The sequence below is a fragment of the Fundulus heteroclitus genome, unplaced genomic scaffold (genome assembly GCF_011125445.2).
Source record: "Fundulus heteroclitus isolate FHET01 unplaced genomic scaffold, MU-UCD_Fhet_4.1 scaffold_28, whole genome shotgun sequence".
Lineage (NCBI taxonomy): Eukaryota > Metazoa > Chordata > Actinopteri > Cyprinodontiformes > Fundulidae > Fundulus > Fundulus heteroclitus.
This window is the reverse complement of record NW_023396689.1, coordinates 3,362,703-3,383,450: the sequence shown is the minus strand read 5'-3', so window position 1 is coordinate 3,383,450 and position 20,748 is coordinate 3,362,703. Positions and strand designations below refer to the sequence as shown.

At 38.1% G+C, this 20,748-nt stretch overlaps 1 protein-coding gene across 3 annotated transcripts in view; it reads left to right on the top strand.

The window, feature by feature from the left end:
• abhd18 (abhydrolase domain containing 18) overlaps positions 1 to 20,748 on the top strand; it is an 81,858-nt gene that overhangs the window by 33,142 nt on the left and 27,968 nt on the right. For all 3 annotated transcript variants that reach the window (XM_036130086.1, XM_036130085.1, XM_036130084.1), the window contains exons 5-10: positions 2,942 to 3,017; positions 10,233 to 10,317; positions 11,420 to 11,447; positions 15,004 to 15,142; positions 16,469 to 16,558; positions 18,595 to 18,696. In XM_036130086.1, coding sequence (XP_035985979.1) covers positions 2,942 to 3,017; positions 10,233 to 10,317; positions 11,420 to 11,447; positions 15,004 to 15,142; positions 16,469 to 16,558; positions 18,595 to 18,696 — 520 coding nt within the window. The remainder of the gene's footprint in view (positions 1 to 2,941; positions 3,018 to 10,232; positions 10,318 to 11,419; positions 11,448 to 15,003; positions 15,143 to 16,468; positions 16,559 to 18,594; positions 18,697 to 20,748) is intronic.

Here is a 20,748-nt window from a genome sequence, read left to right as displayed (position 1 = left end):
GTGAACTCCTCCATCTTGTGGCTTGCTGTGCTGTGCTGTGCTGTGCTGCCGTTTTTCCTAAATTACTGAAGGATATTGTTGAATGAAGTCCAATTTACCCAGACGAAGGGTGTTCCATTGGGTGTTTTCCTTGCAACTACGTGACGGTGAGTCGTTTATTTAATGTCGGTTTTATATTATGGTAGAAATGCGGTGGCTAGGCTACACGGCACTGAGGGATGGAAGAGCTGCATGAAGCTGACACCCCACCCACAGAAAAAACTCTGTTAAATAGACGGAATGGTTAGTGCTTCGCTTGTGCAGGTTTGTGCCGTTAAAATTATCGTTTGTGCTGCTTTGGTTTCGGAGATATTATGAATTTTAATTTCAACCGATGACGTCATCCCAGCCCGCCGCTTCAAAATAAAGTGCTACGGTAAATCATATGTTATTGCCGTCACTGTAAAAAACGTAAGTCTTTTTAATATATTTCTACTGATAAATCAGTAACATTACTATGAAGTTGTCATCTACCGAGCCTCCCCCCCTACAGCATTCTTATAAAATGATTTATATATTCCTGCTTATTGGCAAAGATCTCTTGGGACACATGTTTTTTTTTTTTTTTTTTTTTAAGTTTCCTGACTGAGGGGAGAGGCTGAAACAGTCTCTGTGCAGGATGGCTGGCGTCCTTAATGATGTTCCTCATTTGTGTAAAAAGATGTGGTCAGATCTACCTTTTGGTCTCAACACTTTTCTCAAGAAAGCAGTTATTAATTTTATATTTTTCTTTTATCATGCAAGTTGTTTTAGCTGCTATTGTAAAATGTGTGTTATATTGTTTTGTACTTTATTCCTGAATAGATATTGCGATTTATTTTGTCTCATTTAAAGAACTTTACTTTAGATAGCAATGTCAAGTGACATTGCCAAAAAAGGCATTTCATTTATTAGAATGTTCAACTGTTTTCATAAAGTCTATTTTTCCTAATCAGAAGGGTTTATTCTTCTTCGAGAGTATAATGTTTATAACATTTTCAAACAATAACTTGGTTATAGTTGATCTTAGTAGTCATAGTTCATTACTCCTCTGAATTAATTAGAATAGCAAACCTTTATTGCTCTACAATAGGGAGATTTGGGGGTGTCTGCACCTAACAAAAGGGCAATTAAAGTATACAGGCTTATATAACGCAGAAAACATACCCAAACTAAAATCAATAACAGAAAAACTGCAAAAAATAAATCACACTGGTCAGCCTATAAAGTATAACAACACTGTAAGGAACGATCTCCTAAAACGTTCCTTTGTCCACCTAAGCTAAACCTTTAATTAGGCTGAAGGACCATTCCACTTTTTATTGGCTTTATGCATGAAGTGGGAAATATTGTTCAACTATGAATATATTGACTGTGTTATCAGCTGAAAGTATAAAGCATATAGATTGAATTAGAAATGCCTAAAAATATAGACCAATTTGGTTTGTTGTGTATTGAGCTCAGCACAAAATATTAAAAACTTAACGCTCCCCAAAATCTATTGGGCTGCAAATCTTAATGAAAACTTTATTTTATTTTATTCTAAGGTTGTTGTTGCACAAATAAAGCACTGAAAAAGTAGTCCACTGTGGTTTGCTTTGGATCCAGCTCAGCACCAGCAAAGAAAGAAAAACGTAGCACTTTATTTTGAAGCTGCGGTCTGGGATGATGTCATCGGCTGAAATTAAAATTCATAATATCTCTGAAACCAAAGTAGCACAAACGTTAGTTTTAACGGCACAAACATGCACAAAGCACTAAAGAAGTTGATCACTCTGGTTTGCTTTGGCTCCAGCTCAGCACCAGCAAAGGAATAACAATGTAGCGCTTTATTTTGCAGCGGCGGCCTGTGGTGACGTCACCGGCCGAAATTAAAACTTATATTATCTGCGAAACCAAAGCAGCATAAACGCTAATTTTAACGGCACAAACAAAGCACTAAAGAAGTTGACCAGCTTGGTTGGATTCAAAGCAAAATGGGGGGATGGTGAACTCTAGATGAACAATGGCCTATGGAAGTCTGGAGGGATGGGAGTTCAAGTCTAACAGCAGCACTTAGTGTGTGTTTTTAAGTCCCAAAAACTGTGAATAAATGTTTTTCAACATCTTACAATCACTGTGACCAGTTCCTATGCATAATGCACTTAAATAAATGTTTAACTGAGTAAAAGTACTGTTGAAATTGCAAATACTTTTCTTAAACTCTGAGGTTATTCATAATGTTGTGTAAAAGGGAAATATTTTTATTATAAAAATCAACAAGTCCACGCAGTGACGCACCCATCTAGCACACGTATGGGGCCAAGGGAATGCCATGATATGGCAGCCCAAACCATCACTGCTTCGCTCTGGGCATGCAACAGTCTGAGTGGTACGCTTCTTTGGGGCTTCTCCACACCGTAACTCTCCCGGATATGGGGAAAACAGTAAAGGTGGACTAGATTTAAAATCCCCAAGCGATGAGAGCCTACGACCAAGGAACTCGGAAGCTTTGTATTTGACGGTCATGCGCACCACCAGGCGGGTGCCTTCTTCAACTTCTTCAGAAGTTGAAGGATTCTAGTTATTATTATTATTATTATATTATTATTATTACTACTACTACTTCTACTGCTACTACTATTGTTATAATGACTTTAATCACAATACCTATTTAAGGAACAACATGGACATAGCTTTTCTTTTTTGTACCATAGAGCTACAGAATTGCCTTGCATATCCATGACATTCATTTTTATGTTCCTTGAAAGGATGTACTTTCAGAAGTTATTACAGAAGATATTGACTTTAAAAATACTAAGCCAAAAAATATATATTTTTGTCATAATTGTTTTTTTTACTTTCACAAAGGGAAACGACAAATGATAGCATTTACTGTTATTTTATTATATAAACAGTCCTTACAGAGTGTGTTTCCTTTCAGGTTTCAATTCATTGTACCCAAGAGGTGGCAGAAGAACAGACCAGTATGCATTCAGTTAGCTGGGACGGGAGACCATGTAAGCTTTCTGCATTTTCCACTTAACATAAAAGAAATGACAGTTTTCTTGTGTCAGGTCATAAAAAATATAATTTGATGGTCACTGTTTACTATTGGATAAAATACAACATATAATGTGTAATCTTTTTAACACATATACCCATGCAAAATGATGAAATACCTGATCCTCCAAGAATTAATTCACTTACTTTCTTTTGTAGAAACAATTCTACAACAATGATATGACATCATCAAATCCACTTGCAGTTTACCATTCTGACTTTGAAAAGATACAACTAAAAATGTATTTTTTGCCAAAAATGGAATTGTCATTTTAAATAATATAAAGAATAGTAAAACTTTTAGCAAAGTCATTCATGTGCATTTGGGAAATATGCTGGTTCTTGGACAATTTCCTTTGTTCTATTAGAGTGACATAGGTTTTGTGATTGAAGGTCATTGTCCAGGTCCATAAAATATATTTGGACTGGGCAATCAAAGGCCTACAATGGTGTCCACTGAGAAATTTTGTGGAATTTGACTGTAGAAGTCGATCCAAACCCAGAGCTATGTTTGCATTCTGAACACAAAGTCAAACTAATGTCTGGTGGGTGCTGGACTCCACTTTTTTTTTTTTTTTTTTTGGTTAGTCACATACGAAAGATGAGGAATGTCGAAATATCATGGAGAAATCTTAAATCTGCAATTTGACATTGCACAATGAGAGAAGTTCAAGGACAGCCGTTGTCGGTATCTTACAACTAAAGATAACCTGCAATTAATATTTGACAACCTAAAAAAACTCACCAATGATCTTCTTATGTCAGCTGACTCTGGTCTTTCTATTCTCCTTCTGGATCTGAGTGTGGCCTTTGAAGCAACTTCTGACAACATTCTTCTCCACAGATTTTGCTCAATTTGCATCACTTCAATTTTATATATATTTTATATATACAGCACCAATTCACAACAGATGTCATCTCAAGGCACTTTACAAAGTCAAATTCAATCAAATCATACAGATTGGTCAAAAATTTCCTCTCTAAGGAAACCCAGCAGATTTCATCAAGTCTTGACAAGCAGCGTTTACTCCTCCTGAAAGAACGTAGAGCCACAGTGGACAGTCGTCTGCATTGTTGATGGCTTTGCAGCAATACTGCATACCTGGTTTTCTGGTTGGGTTTCAATTGCCCCCTCTCCTGGGACATCTCAGGTCTCCACTAAGTGTGGAGCCCATCCTTCCAGTTCTGTTATCCTGTGTTGGCTGGCGCCTTGGCCCGCTGGTGTGTTGGTGGTCCTCAGTGTCCGGGTCCGGGTGCTCGGCCGTCGCCGGCTCGCTCCTGGCGGCTGCTTCGCGGGGCCTGTGCCCGCGTGGCTCTGTTAGCGCCTCTGTCACACATATGCCTTATGTGTGGACATAGAGACACAAACCCGTCAATTCACAGTCCGCCTTATAATCTGGTACGCCTTATGGTCCGAAAAATACGGTACCCAAAAGAAATCCAAAATACCTAAAATATGTTTTGTGCCTTTCGTTAATGATAGCATGTTTTTGTGACATTGTTTTCTTTTGATACAGAGAATTAGTAAATAATAATAAAGGTATTTTTTATAAATTTGTTTATTTTTTTTTACAATTTCATCAACTGTTACTAGTGGTATCTTCCTTTTTTTGGAACCAGCCACTTTCAGATAAAACAAACACAACAAATAGACATGCAAAACGTCACTTGCTGCTTTCGTAAATTTTAGAGTGAATACATTAAACAAACTCAACAAAGCAGATGGAATAAAACTAACCTGGCTGCTATTATTATTATTATTATTATTTAGGGAAAACGTTTTACTTACTAACGTCTCCCAAACAGATTTAGCATTTCTCGAGTTGTCCTTGAGAATTTTCAAGCCAGGGCCTTCTCTGGTCATCATTCCCTTTTTTCCCCTTTCCATGTTCCCATCATTACCTAAAGTCCTCTTCTGCGCTCTCTTCTCTTCCTTTTCCCTCCAATTCCATAATTTCTATTATTTCACTGCAAGAGAAATATATTTCACTGCAAGAGAAATATATATATATATATATATATATATATATATATATATATATATGTGTATATATATATATATATATGTATATATATATATGTGCTGTCAGTTAAACGCGTTATTAACGGCGTTAACGCAAACCCATTTTAACGCCGGCAATTTTTTTGTCACCGTTAATTGCGCGCGTTAAAGCACACACACTGTTCCCTAATGTTTTTTCCCCCGCCGCGCTCTCCGGACTGTGTTTCTTTTACCCTCGGCGCTTTCCGTAGTTTCAAGAGTGCTAGAAAACTGTAGCAAAACACACCCGCCCCGAAGGGTTTCTTTTACCCTTGGACACATGCGACTTTGGGCTTCTTTTTTCTAAAAGCGCTTCTAAATTTCATGAGTCACGGGTTGCGGTTTTTTTGGGCACGTTTCTGACAGTGAAATCGCTTATTTGGGCTCTAAAATAAGTGACGAAACAGCGGTTATTATGAGACCTGCCTGCACTGCCCACACTTTGTATCCAGCTGAACTATCCCTCCGCCATAGGAGCCGACGGTAGTAAAGGCAGACAGAGCAACTCTGCACGTATTTTCTGCAGTTTACGGTGTAATAACCGGTGATAACTGCTGAAAGTAGATTACTTGGTGCAGATCACCATTTTGAGCAGACATTGGTTCTGAAGATGAGCTTTTACACGTTGATTAAATTGCAGAAACCCCAACCCATAAACCGTACTTTAATGCTTATTAATTTATTTTCTCTGTATTTGACAAACTAAGGCTGAATCACGTTGCCAAACGAAGGACCTGGAGTTACTAAACAGTTGCTAAACAGTCTCATTCAGGGTATTAAGCTCCTGCCCAGTTGCAAGCAAAGTGTAAGACTGGAATGACCTGTATTGTTGTTGGTGTGAAAGCTCAGAATTAGATGTGTGAGAGAGAGTGAAGAAATGAACAAAACTTATGACTTTATTGAAATGTACAATTTTTATTAATTTATATGTTTATGCATAATACCATGTCTAGCTTTGTTTAAGATGCAAAAAAAATATATCAGCATGAAAACAGGTATTTATTTACACATTTGTTTACACATGGTGTAAACATCAGGGCGTCATGATTAGTCATTTAGCCATTATAGTCCAGAGTTTAACATTTGGCACCAGGATGTTTTCATTCCAATTCTGAAAAGTGCTTGAAAAATAACATAAAAATATGTTTTGTACAAGCATGTATTTTATTAGTGTCATTTATTGCAAAATTGCACATTAAAATGCCCAAACAGGCTATTACACTTTCAGAAATAAAAGGATAAAATATGCGATTAATTGCGATTAACCTTGAGTTAACTGTCGACATTATGCGATTAATCGCGATTAAAATTTTCAATCGTTTGACAGCACTAATATATATATATATATATATATATATATATATATATATATATATATATATATATATATATATATATATATAATGTATTGATTTATGTATACAGTCATGGCCAAAAGTATTGAGAATGATTCAAATGTTAATATTTACAAAGTCTACTGCTTCAGTTTTTATAACGGCAATTTGCATATACTCCAGAATGTTATAAAGAGTGATCAGCGTAACAGCAATTAATTGCAAAGTCTATATTTGCCTAGAAAATTAACTTTATCCCCCAAAACACATTTCAATGTCATTGCAGCCCTGCCTTAAAAGGACCAGCTAACATCGTTTCAGTGATTGCTCCATTAACACAGGTGTGGGTGGTGATGAGGACAGGGCTGGAGATCAATCTGTCATGATTAAGTAAGAATGACACCACTGGACACTTTAAAAAGAGGCTGGTGCTTGGCATCATTGTTTCTCTTCTGTGAACCATGGTTATCTCTAAAGAAACACGTGTAGTCATCATTGCACTGCACAAAAATGGCCTAACAGGAAAGAGAATCACAGCTAGAAAGATAGCACCTCAGTCAACAATCTATAGCATCATCAAGAACTTCAAGGAGAGAGGTTCCATTGTTGCCAAAAAGGCTCCAGGGCGCCCAAGAAAGACCAGCAAGCGCCAGGACTGTCTCTTAAAAGTGTTTCAGCTGCGGGATTGGGGTACCAGCAGTGCAGAGCTTGCTCAGGAATGGCAGCAGGCAGGTGTGAGTACATCTGCACGCACTGTGAGGCGGAGACTCTTGGAGCAAGGCCTGGTCTCAAGGAGGGCAGCAAAGAAGCCACTTCTCTCCAGGAAAAACATCAGCAACAGACTGATATTCTGCAAAAGGTACAGGGAGTGGACTGCTTAGGACTGGGGTAAAGTCATTTTCTCTGATGAATCCCCTTTCCGATTGTTTGGGACATCTGGAAAACAGCTTGTTCGGAGAAGACGAGATGAGCGCTACCACCATTCATGTGTGGGCAGGGTCCGAAATTAACACTCGCAAGTCGCCAGATGCGAGTAAATTTCCCGTTTGGCGAGTGAATTTCAGAGGGCTAGCTGCCACATGGCGAGTAAAAGTTTGTACCAAATAAAATAAAAGTAACATAAAAATAACAAAACCCATACGATCCGTTCACAGCTCTATCCATCCAGAGCTCAGTCTAGACCCGCCTTCTGCTGAGCTGGTTCAGCTTCTTTCACATTCAGAACCAGTCATGCTGCACGCTGGATCAGAAAACAGATCTGCTAACCAGATACAGTCTAAAACGCCAATTAGTCTGTTTATAAGTTTCGTTCTTATTTATTCTGTTTTTTTTTAACTACCTGCGCTGCGGCTCTGTGCTTCACCGCTCTTACTGCGCCTCCCCCGCCCCCATCTCGGAGCGAGGTGCTTTTATCAGCGGCCAGCCTTCAAAACGTGAATCGCTACGTTTAATGTCCTTCCACTCGTACCAAAATGTCTCAATTAAAGTCAGTAGGAGAGTCGGTAACTGTTTTTCATGCTCTTTTGTTTTTAACGACACAGAACCAGCGGTGCTTCGGTGGGCGTGGTGCGTTGCGCTTGAATTCAGGTGCGCAAAATTACGTTACATGTAACCTGTAACATCGGGGGCGCAGCGCACGAGGGTAAAATCCAGCAGCGAAATCAGCGTAAAGACGCAGCGTGAACCCTGAGTGCTTTAAGTGTTGCAGCTGAGGGGAAAATTTTGAACCATACACAGGGGCGGTTCTGAACAGGGGCCAACAGGGGTCTATGCCCATGTAGAACTGTTCCTGGCCCCTGTTATGGCCCCTGTACTAAAAACATGATGTTAAATTTCTTAGGATGATAAATGCTGACAAAGATAACGTGACTGACTGGTCATTTGGATCAGTTGCATTTTTTCGTTTATGGTTTTACCCAATAATAAAATAACAAAATAATTAAAAAAAAAAATATAAAAAAAATAACAATAATTAAAATCAAGCTGTTTCACGTTAAGCTCCCGCTGTATTGAGAAAAGATCAGGGGTCTGCAACCTGCAGTTCCAGAGCCACAATTGGCTCTTTGGCTTACTTAATATTTTAAACGATGAAATGTTGACCTGTTAAGTTCCCCCCCCCCCCCCCCCAATCTTTTGTTCTGTGCCCCTGTGAAAAAACACTGGCCTCACCCTGACCCACCCTGCTAAATTTGGTCTAGAACCCCCACTGACTGTACAGGCTTGATGAAACTCTGCCTCATTCACAAATAAGGCCAACATGGATAGAATAATGATAATCTGTAGTGTTTTTTATCGGCTGGATGTGAATCTGATAATTCATATGTCTTTTATAATCAACTACAATATATATATTTTTTTAATTCAGGAAACAAAGATTTCTCTTCCAGGTTCCAGTCAGCCACGTCCCCAACCACGCCCCCCATAATTAACATAATTTCACTATTAATTTTTATAAAAGTTGAGGTCTGGTCAAAATTAATATTTTGGCCGGTAAAAAATATGCCTGGCCGGTTGATTTTTACATCTACCGGCCAACTTGGCCGGTGAATAAGTTAATTTCGGACACTGTGTGTGGGGTTGCTTCTCAGCCAAGGGAGTCGGCTCTCTCACAGTCTTACCTAAAAACACAGCCATGAATAAAGAATGGTACCAGAATGTCCTCCGAGAGCAACTTCTCCCAACCGTCCAAGAGCAGTTTGGTGATGAACAATGCCTTTTCCAGTATGATGGAGCACCTTGCCATAAAGCAAAGATGATATCTAACTGGCTCAGGGAACAAAACATAGAGATTTTGGGTCCATGGCCTGGAAACTCCCCTGATCTTAATATCATTGAAAATTTGTGGTCAATCATCAAGAGACGGGTGGAAAAACGAAAACCTAGGAATTCTGACAAAATGCAAGCATTGATTGTGCAAGAATGGACTGCTATCAGTCAGGATTTGGTCCAGAAGTTGATTGAGAGCATGCCAGGGAAAATTGCAGAGGTCCTGAAGAAGAGGGGTCAACACTGCAAATATTGACTTGCTGCATTAACTCATTCTGTCCTTAAAAGCTTTTGTTACTCATAATATGATTGCAATTGTATTTCTGTACATATGTGATGACATCTGACATACACACGTGAAAACCAGAGGGCAGCAGATCATGTGAAAATATAATATTTGTGTCATTCTTAATACTTTTGGCCATGACTGTACATAAAATGTTTAAATTGTTTATAGCTGTTAACTCACTCAGCCTTAGTTGAGGCACACTGTGCCCGGTGAACATTTTCAACACTAAATTGGGGAAGGTTAAAACTCATTTCACCTGTGACAGTAAAATAAAAGTTAAATTTGAAAAATATCTACCAAACTTGTTTTAAGAAACACAAACTGGCCAGTGGTCGTTGATTTAAGGTGGCAGTATGATTTTAAATGTGGAGTATAGGTCTTTTTAAACGCAAAACTAAAATATGTTGTTTTATGACTCGTATTATTGGCATATTTTCCCCTTTTCGCTCAAAACGTCACTTGCAGCAATGAATTGTGGGTAATAGTTTTGGATCGAGGGCGCAAAGGGGGCGTGGCGAAAGACAACTCTGGAGAAATTGGGACACACTATGCACTCAAACCTTTAGCAGGAGCGCACATTTGAGGAGCACAAGAGTGGTAGTCCGAGTATGGAAACAGGGTCTAATAGCTGCAGGACACCAGCCCTCGAGGATTTGAATTTGAGATCACTGCATTTGAACATTGATCACTAAGGAGTGATACGAACTCATACTATTCTGTTTGTCTGACTTATTATTTTTAGTTTTTCTGGCGTCGACGGACCTTGATGGCCCGGCCTATGATCAAGGAGGCTGGAATGGCTTCTCTGCTTCTGGAAAATCCATATTATATCCTTTTGTGTCATTCACCACCTGCCCAAACAGCCAGTGTATCTTTGTACACAAGTAAATGTACTTAATTAACGTTTTGTTTGTTAAACTTGTTGTGAACTTTGGGTTGGTAATTATAAATATAATTTTTTAAGACATTTAGACAATTCTAATTGATAAATTATAATGGTATTAATGCTCTTATCAGTTAACCAGCAAATGGCTCAGATAATGAACCAACACTAATATGGCTAATAACTCAATTATTGAGTAATAAATAAAACTGGACAATGCGGAATAATCACAGCTTTGTGATCAGTTGATATAAGATTAAAAAAAAACAGCTTCAATACAGAAATGAAACAGAGATCTGTATTTGTGCATCTTTGTATCTAATCTGAGTGGTAGCTATTAAGGGTAAGCTAATTAGTACCTAACTAGTAAGCTAAGTAGTTTAACTGCGATGGCTCAGCCACTAGCAGAAACTGGTCAGCCAATCACCATCCCCACAGATACCATGTAACCTTTGGAAATGGCACTGAATTGAAAACAAAGGGTCATAAAACCAAAGAGGAATAGCCTATGGATGTAAAGGAAAAGAGAGGGGAGGAACAACAGAACAGCCTAATAAAACAGTACCCAAAATACAAAGACTGCTGTCGGGGCTAAGCTGCCACTTAAAGCCACTGGACTGTTTTTAAACCAGAATCTTGTGGTTACCATCTCACCCCGCATTTGGCGGGGTGAGATGGTAAACAGGAAATGTCCAGACGCTGTTCTTGCAGTTAAAAGCCGATTTATTCTCACTTTTGCTTGCTTATAAAGATGATACAAACGGCCAGCTGTGGGTTGACAGCGTTTCCTGGTCAAGCGGTCAAAACCGATTTTCCTTTTCCGGTGAAACACACACAACATTTCCTTTCTTAAATTGATTTTATACATATTGGCTTCTACAACTGCTATATCAGGTCAAAATAGTTTCAAACAGTAAAAACGCATTGATCAGCTCTCTGTAAGTGTGAATTTTTAACAGAAATGTGTCTTCCTAGTTTGTAACACACAACATGTACCTTTGTTTGTAATGTGTGCCATGTTTTATGTTCCTTGATTAAGAATTCACATGGCTATCGAAAACCCAAAGATCAACTGTAAGTGAATTCTTCAAGGATGACTTACTGTGGAAACATTATTTTGTAGAAACAAATAACAGATTTAGCACATAATAGCTTTTTGCTATTATCTGCTGTAAATATTGTTTCAGAGCTTTCAGTAAATGAGTTTGAATCATATAGACTTAATGAAAGAAGCACGATATGAAATGTGTATTTTCTCAATTGAAAAATGGCAAGCAAGATGGCAAGGAGATGTAAAAGGCTTTAACCTGGTGGTATGAGTCATCATCCACACAGTGGGACCGAAGTACAAAGACAAAAAAGACCGCGGCGTGGGGGAGAGGTTTCTTAGGTTGCACAGCGGCAGCAGAAGCATTGCAGTCGTATTTCTCAAGCCATTCCTTTTTCCTGTCTTCTATTACATTTTGCTGAACAATCACGTCACAGTATTTGCTGTGGAACAAATAAACAAGGTCATGGACTTCCAGCTAATCAGTTTTGCCAATCCTCCATTGTTATTTTTCGCCTTGATTTTGTAGTCCAAGCTTAAGGATGCTGAACCAACAAGTGGATAAGTCATAATGTTCAGCTCTTGGATGTATTAGCCCACACAATTCATTACACCATCCCCCAGCATACAAAGAAAAAAGGGCCAAACTGGTTTAAGGTCAACGCTCTGTCACCTGTGGCGGGGGTGGGGTGTGGGTGGTGAATTGCCTAATTTGCATTCAAAGACACTGCACCATAACGATTTACTCCTAGACACATTTCAGAAAGGGGCAAAGTGGATCTTGTGGTTCTACAGTAATGAACTCTGACCTAAGCATTGCAGTTCCACTAAATAATTAATCGGATAAGCGTAACCATATTGCTTTGTCTGCAATACCTTTTTTCTCAAAGGGTGACTTAATTTCTCAATATCTGATGGGTCTTGTTTCGAATACTCAGCTAGAGAAGTAAAAATTTGAAAAATCCTTCAGAATTTTGAAATGATTCAGCAGATGGCCAAATATGCCTTTTTATGGGTTGTTATGTTGTATTTTGGTTTCTAATGCTGTACCTCCGTAAAGTTTTTAAGTATCCCTTTTTAGGTACTTTTATGCTGTTTTGTGTTGTTTAATGCTACACCTCTGTAAAGCGTCTTACAGTATCTTGGAAAGCACTGTAAAAATAAAATTGATTATGTTTGATAAAAGGAGTAAATCAAGAAATATGCTATTGCCAAAGGTATTTGCTCACCCATCCAAATAATCGAAATCAGGTAATCGTTCCAATTACTCCCATAGCCATAGGTCAGGTCTAATTAACTTAGGTCAACACATTAGGGGCCGGACATCCAACAGTATAGGACATTATGTTAAATGCGCCTAGGAGTATGGGACTCCATGTCCTTTAAAACAGTGGCGCACCAAGTGCAGGTTTATTAAGTGCGAGCCACCAGAATTGACAAAGACTCCTGGATAGGTGTCGCAAACTTTTCAGAAAGAACTTAGCAAAAGTCCGGTTGCTTCCGATTTAAGCCTGTTTGTTGTTGCGATGACCCGGATAACCGAAAATTTGCTCAGGCATATGTTAAAAAGGTAATATGGTTAACTTTTAAATTGTTTTATTTTACTGTATCACATCATGTATTAAGCTGAAGCCAAATGTGTCATTTAAAAAAAGGTGTCAAATGTGTGCAGACAAACTCAACGGTAAACTCAAATATTCCTCTTCAAAACAATGTTATAAAACTATAACATTGTGTAGCAACCCAAAAGGCATTCTGACACCAAAGTGTTATGAACAGACCTCTGAACTTTTATCAAAAGTTAAGAGTTAGATTATGTTATATTTCGGGGGGCGGGGCGGGGCTGACGACCCTGGAAGAACCGGTCCAGTCAACTCTGTCTCATTTTTATCCGACCAGACATGGAAGTAGACATGTATTACTTTTCTTAAAAAGTGAAAGAGAAGTGTTAACACATTATTGTTCAGTTAGTGGGTTAAACAGAAGAAAAAACAACTGTTCAAAAAATACTCAATAAAATAAAGTAGGTTTAAGGTATTGACCGTACTATTACACTGTTACACAATCTATGGGTTTGTTTGTCAGTGTAGATTTATAACCTTATTGGTGAATCAAGCCTTTAGAGTCCGACATTTTCCTCTCGGCTGCGACGCTTGAAGCACAGGGGTTCACGCTGCGTCTTTATGCTTGCTTGATCCAGCTCTACGCACTTCTAGCCTGTTAGAGTTTATAATCTCTGTCGTCAACTTTCACAGTGACAGGTTTCTCATCTCAGTCTCAGCGCTGACCAGACAAATCTCCAGTGGCGGCTGGTGAAAAAAAATCTTGGTGGGGCTGGCCAATAGATTTCCCTGCCTAACCCAGTACATGCATTTAAATTAAAACTCGGAAAATTACTACGAATCCACAATAAGCATTCAATTAATAAAAAAAATCGTTGTTCACAAAGGATTATTTTGGTGGTTTTGTCTTATTAATCCTTTTCACAGACTCATGCCAGAGGGTTTGCATACATTGTACATGTACGTATATCATTACGAAACGAAAGTTTACGTCTTGACTTAAATATCTATCCTAATTTTTTATTTATATAATGATTTAAGTAGAACAATGACTAGTGCAAAATTAAGTTGTATTTACCGGAGATGAAGTGTAGACTGCAAATTAAACATATATATATATATATATATATCTATATCTATATCTATATCTATATATATATATATATATATATATATATATATATATATATATATATATATGTTTAATATATATATATATATCTCCTATACCATATATAGCATTTATTTGTGCACTTATACTAACCATAATCAGAGTTTTAAATTAATTTAAGTATCATGAAATGTTAAAATGTACTTTATATTGAAAAACCAACACCACCTGCTTCTTCCTGTCTGGCTGTAAAGCTTGCTACTTTGCTGTGCTGCTCTCAGGCGGGAAGGAGACAACAGTCTAGTATTGCCCATTTAGCGTTTGTGTTGCTATATTTAGCGACTTTTGAAAAGCCTCCAGCGACTTTCGCTATTCATAATACCATAATAATGGATTTGTGACAAAATGATGCACTGAGAAGAGTGGATGGAGGGGGGAAGGGGTGTGGAGGCACTGTTGACCAGTTTTCCAAATATAGTTGTAGCCAATCAGAGTGAAGTTAACTAGGTAGAGCCACATATCATTTCCATACCAAATTCTTTTACTGAGGAGGGAAATCTGGCCTGACAAAATAACCCCCTACAAAAAGGTGATTATTGATAAAAATTATTTGGAGAATTTACATATGCAGCAATGTCAACTATTGTATACATGAAATGGTTTATATAGTGATGTCACGGCACATTTAAATGCATATGTGAGTCAAGGCAGGTGAGCAAATACTTTTGACAATATAGTTTACTCGCCCAGACTGGAGAATGCTGAAGAAAATGAGGTTTAAAAAAAGAATAACTGAATAGAGATTGTTAGTTCCTGAAAGGTATTTAGCATTGCCCAGTTCACATTAAATTCATATGAAGTTAATGTGAACACATTAAGTTAATGTTCTTTACATTCTTCATATTTTAGGAGGTCATGTCTAAAGAATGTTTCAGACCTGTTTGTGATGGGCGGTGCTTTGATTCTGGAGTCAACTGTGCTTCTGCACTGGCTGGAGAGAGAAGGATACTGGCCCTTAGGAATGACTGGCATCTCTATGGGAGGATATGTGAGTAGATAAAATATGCCCCCACAGCAGTCCGTCCCGTAGTTAGGTGGCAACTGCTAAAGAGTTTCTTGTTGCATCTAAAAAAAATTCTTATGGAGAAACCCTCTGTGGCAAAGGCTGGGGAAAAAAGATGTTGTGGTAATTTAGCGGGAATGGACATGTGGAAACGGCAACACCCTTTTTTCCCAGTTTGTGAATTTTTTCTTAAGTTAATATTAATTTTTGCTTTATTTTGCCAAAAACAGTTAACCTGACTTGCCAGATGGATTTTGTTCCGCAGATCTCCACACATCCATCTGGGATTGCTTCATTGGAGGGACATTATCAAAAATCCTTGCATATGATTGGATCACCCTGCCTCTCACCCATTGACAGCTGGAGATGGGCAGCATCAACCCTCACGACCCCACAAGGGATAGGCGTGTTAGAGAATAGATGGATGAATGATTGCATCCAACCACTTGTCTGTCATCTTTACTGACATTCTACAAGCTCTTGCCAAACCCAGTCAGGAGAAGGGCAAAAACATTGTTTCCACTAACAAAAGCCTTCAAAGCTATTCACTGGTGTTCTTTCACAGAATTAATATTCAGTAGATTGGACAACACTGATGAAATAGCAGCATCAACGTTACCGCTTGCTTCCTCACTGTGAGTAGCCATTGTTGTCTGAATCCAAACAGTCGCTTCTCTGATACGTCACATCTACAAAAATCCCGCCCGGTGATCCTGATTGGTTTGTCAATTTTATGTTTTATTGAAATCCCTCCCAATGGCAGCGATTCCAGATGGATGTGTGGAGTGGTGTGGAGCTCTGCTAAACGAAATCTATTTGGCGAGAGTCAGTTTCAAAAACATTTCTATTTGAGAAACGATACCATCTCATGGTATGTTTGCAGTGTTTTAGCCACTGTTGTCATAAGTTTATGATTAGACCCACGAGAAGGTAAACTTGTCCTGATTTCCAAAGTAAACTTAATTTTGACCTCCTTTCCTGTAATGTTCTGTGATTTCTTCTTAAAACCTGTAAAATCATTGCTTTGTTCAGCTTTTTCCAGTCAGCCAGTAAATCTTCCAGGATTTACTATGTGCAGTTTGGGACCAACTAATTTCATAAAAATGACACCATCCAGTGTTGCCACACTAAAATCTGGATGGGTTTTCTATAAATTAGTCATCCAGAGAGTCATCTTCACCTGTGTCTTTTTTTTTTAATTACTAAAATAATTTGGATTAATGAAAATGAAAGAAGAATGCTCTATGATATGTAATGTTCTACCTAAACATCATATGTTTCATGAAGCCTCTTTTGTGTCTTTGTGTCTAGATGGCATCCCTAGCAGTGACCAACTGGCCCAAACCTATTCCACTGATTCCCTGTTTGTCGTGGTCCACTGCCTCCAGTGTGTTTACAACGGTAATGCTTTATGTTTTCTAAATGATAAAGTCAAAAATCCTATAGTTAAAAATGGCACAAAAGCAAGGAAATACGTGTTTGGTTGAATATTTTTTTCTGTTTCAACAATGTTCTGTAAATCTATGAAAACCTCTTTGAAAGCCTTCAAAAAATGGTGCCAAATTTGTAATGAAAATCCATTTGTGAGTTGAGTTTTTGGATTATGACCATGAAAACCTTCGCAAATCCTTTCTGCTTATGGCAAAAAGCTTTATGTCAAGTCAGTGTGATGTTGTGGGACAGCATCTCTGACACTGGAACACATGGCTTGTTATGATTGAAAGAAGGAAGAAATATTAGAGAGATTTTAATTCTTACTTTCACAGCGTGGAATTTATTAGAGCTTATCTCAAGAATTTGTGATAAGAGGATGGAATTACCTTTCTGCAATTCTGGTCACAACCTCCTCGAACCCTGGCAGGATCAGTACAGGAGTCCTGTTAGTGTCAGAGTTACCAACAGAGGTATATAAATCAACTTGCGACAAATGATGGCTGAAGAGATGGATACCATCCACAGCAGTGTGTGAGGGACTTCAAACATCCAGTTCAATAAACAACAGAATAAGCTGTTTGCCATAGGCAGAAATTATTTTACATGGATCTGCACAACTGAACTCTGCTCCTTCCATAAATTGCACATTGTTTTAGACAGATAAAAACACTTTCCACAAGATTTATTTCAAAAGAGAATTGTTAAAACAAATAATCAACTAACCATAAAATGTGTGGCTTTTTTGGCAAGTGTACATATTCCTCTAATGTCCAATGCAAACCAATTATTGCTGAACCAAGCTGTTAACTTTTTATTAACTTCTAAGGTAAACTATGTACATTTATTTGGAGATGAGCATGTTTGAAAGAACGTAAAGCAAATTTGGTGCTAAATTCCACGACATTTTTCCAGCTACAATCTGTTTCCCAATCACTATAATGAATAGTAGAATATATAATACATAACCAGCCGTCTCGATCACAAGTTGATTTCTGCTAAGGCTGTCAACTACCAGTCACCATACACAGTATTCCAACTGTGTGTGTGTATTTATGATTTTCCATTGCTGAAATAAGAGGATGGAAACTGGCTGATAGCAGGGCACAAAAATTAAGACTTCCTGAAAAGACGAGAGTGTAGACTTCCTGGTAAATATGACAGATTACTGAATTAAGGAAATCTCTAGTATACTACATGCTATCACACATAAAAATTTTGAGAATTTGGAAACAGTTGCTCTTTATTTCCCAAAGTAATAAGTAAGAGGAGAGAATGGATATTTCAGCTGCCTGAAGACAGCGTTTATTTATTTTTATTTTACAATTTTGTAAACAGCTGCTGATTTAAACTGAATGTTACAATCTTGACATGATTATATGAGTTGTTTTACCGAGAAACTGATCAGAAGCGCTGTGAAACCCCGCCTCTCTTGCTGCAGCGCTCCCGACACAGAGGAGAACATATTTTCACGGAGGAGCTGAATTTCGCACAACACTGGGACTTTTCGTTTTCGGAAATGTGTGTAAGGAGACATTATCCTTGTTGGTATTTGACCAACCATAAGCCACACACTTTTTAGCCATTAGTCTATTTGTGTTTGAGAAAGCGAGTTTTCAACCAGGAAGTATCTTGTTACCATGTCAACAGATAAACGTTTGCCTACGAATTACGTCATCGGTCACGCAACATTTTTTTATGAGCCTTGAGCTAAAAAGCCTTAAAAATCCACTTTTTCATAAAATGTTTTTATTTTTTTTCGTCGGGTCATAATAATATGTGAACTTTTTAACATATAGCAACTTGTATGATCTCAGAATCAAGAAGTACATTAAGGAAAAACACTGAAATATCTTTAGAATGCTTAAAAATTGCAACAACAAAAAAAAGGTGATGGCTCAAGAATGGCCAAGTACTGTTTCTGTTTTCTTTCAGTTCCATCAAAATAAAAATTATAAAGAATAATGTCTTTGTCTGTCTGTCTGTCTGTCTGTCTGTGGGTCTAGGGTGTGCTCAGCAGAGCAGTGAACTGGGCAGAGCTGGAAAAGCAGTACACAATTAATTCAGTGTATGAAAAGGAAATCATCAAGCTGCTGGAGTACTGTGGGGTAAACATCTTTTATCATGTTTCTTTCAACACTAAATAACACTGTTTAAGAATTTCAAACCATTCAACTTTATATAATTTGTTCAGAAACTTCATGATACAAATAGCTATTACCTCATAATTTTGTAGGCTTCACAAAAAGTAGGAAATTGATGTGGCGCCAACTGTAATGGCAGTGATGCTTGCAGCATTACCAGAAGCACTTTTGCCTCATCTACCAACATTAAGGCAAAGAAGACATGGAAAGATGTTCAAACGAGTCATAAATCGTTTTAAGTACCCTAAAAGTTATTTTTAGATATCCACTGACAAATTGATGTTAAAGCCCAAGTTTAAAAACCCAACTTAATATATATTTATTAGTCATTTAAAATGGTTACTGAAGACTGCAGTACATGTTTTCATGCTGCCACTGAGCTATTCATGGCAAGAATTTACAGTAAAATTTAATAGTAGGAATTCAAATTTTCTTTACCTATTAAATGCTTTATGCAAAAGTGGAGTTCTGTTAACTCGGGCAACCAGAAGTCACAACATACAGCTATCCAAAATGCTAGTGTCAAGCATTACCCATTAACCAAAAATGTAGTTACTTTCCTACTGATGAACATGCAATAGTTCCCCATTGACCAATGTTTTGTTCAGCCGTTCATGTGGTCAGCCATAAATCTGTCTTTTACATTTGTCTAGACTCCTTTTAGGTTTTGGGAAAGAAATAAAGACCCTTTAAATCAGGGTTCATCAACCTATTTGAAACTGAGAGCGACTTTGTTGGTACTGTGTCATACCAGTACTGACCTTTGGACTAGAAGAGTCTCAGAGCTCATCTTGACTTTATGTAAAATAAACACTCTTTTCATGCTTTTTTTTAGATTCTGTAATTTTTTAAATCTATTTAAACGCAAGTGTGATAGCAAAGGAAGAGCAACGGCATAAAATGACATTTTACATGCAGTTCACTGGGTGGTTTTCCCATTTTTAGAACAGGCTCGAGGGCGCCACATGCGGTCCTTGGGTGCTACTTGGTGCCTGCGGGCACCGAATCAGTGACCACTGCACTAAACGTTCAAAATAACGCATTTCTCCACTGACATTTAACCAGTTTTACCAATGTTTTTTGATGAAATATCTCTGACCGCAATACGTTTTGTAATATAAAATCCCCACAATGTTGTCGGAGCTAAAAGGTGTGCAGTTTCTGCAGCTAAGAGTTGTTTCACTTTGGGACAAATTGTGATTGCTGATTGGTCATTTACTAATGGGCCTCCAAGATTGATTGACAGATAGTGTCACGCCAATTGGTTGGTTGATTGGAACTTTTAATCAAATAAAAATATTAGGGCTGGGCAAGTTAACGCGTTAATTTCACGTTAACTCATTAGACTATTAACGGCGATATTTTCTTTAACGCGCGTTAACGCATGTTGCTCACATGCTTTTATTTTGTGAAGGTCTGTTGCTGCGGTGTAGGGGTTTGAATCAGAACAGTAGGTGGCGATAATGTGCCAATAACCTCGCTGTCAGCCAAACCTCGGATTCAGAGTAAGAAAGGTGCTGGCTGGAAAAAAACAAAGTCGACATGCGGAAGGCGGTGTTTCCCGCAGGAATTTGCTTAGGCGAGGCGGTGAGTTGGCGGCCGGAACAAGTTTTGTGCGGAGCGGAGCGGGGGGGGTCTGCTTAGACGCCGTCGGTGAAGTCGCTTCTCGTTTCAAAGTATCCATGTATTTTTGCCTGTTTTTCCCTGCCATTCACTATATGCACGCGAGAAAGCAACAACAAAAAAACGCGTGTCAACGTCAAATAAACGCAAGCAACGCAAGCATATCGAGTTAGCAAGCATTTCAGTTTAAAGTTCTTCCAGCATCGAATATGACATAAACAAGTTAGTTGTAACCACTGCCAAGTTAAACTTTGGTATTGAAAATAAAATGGTAATGCTGCTCCCTGCTGTTACCTCAGAAATTGCCTGTTTTTGGTAGATTTTTTCCCCATAAAGAGAATTCCCTGTCAGTGGCAATAAGCTTTAATTTATTATTATTGCTATTTTTTGTTT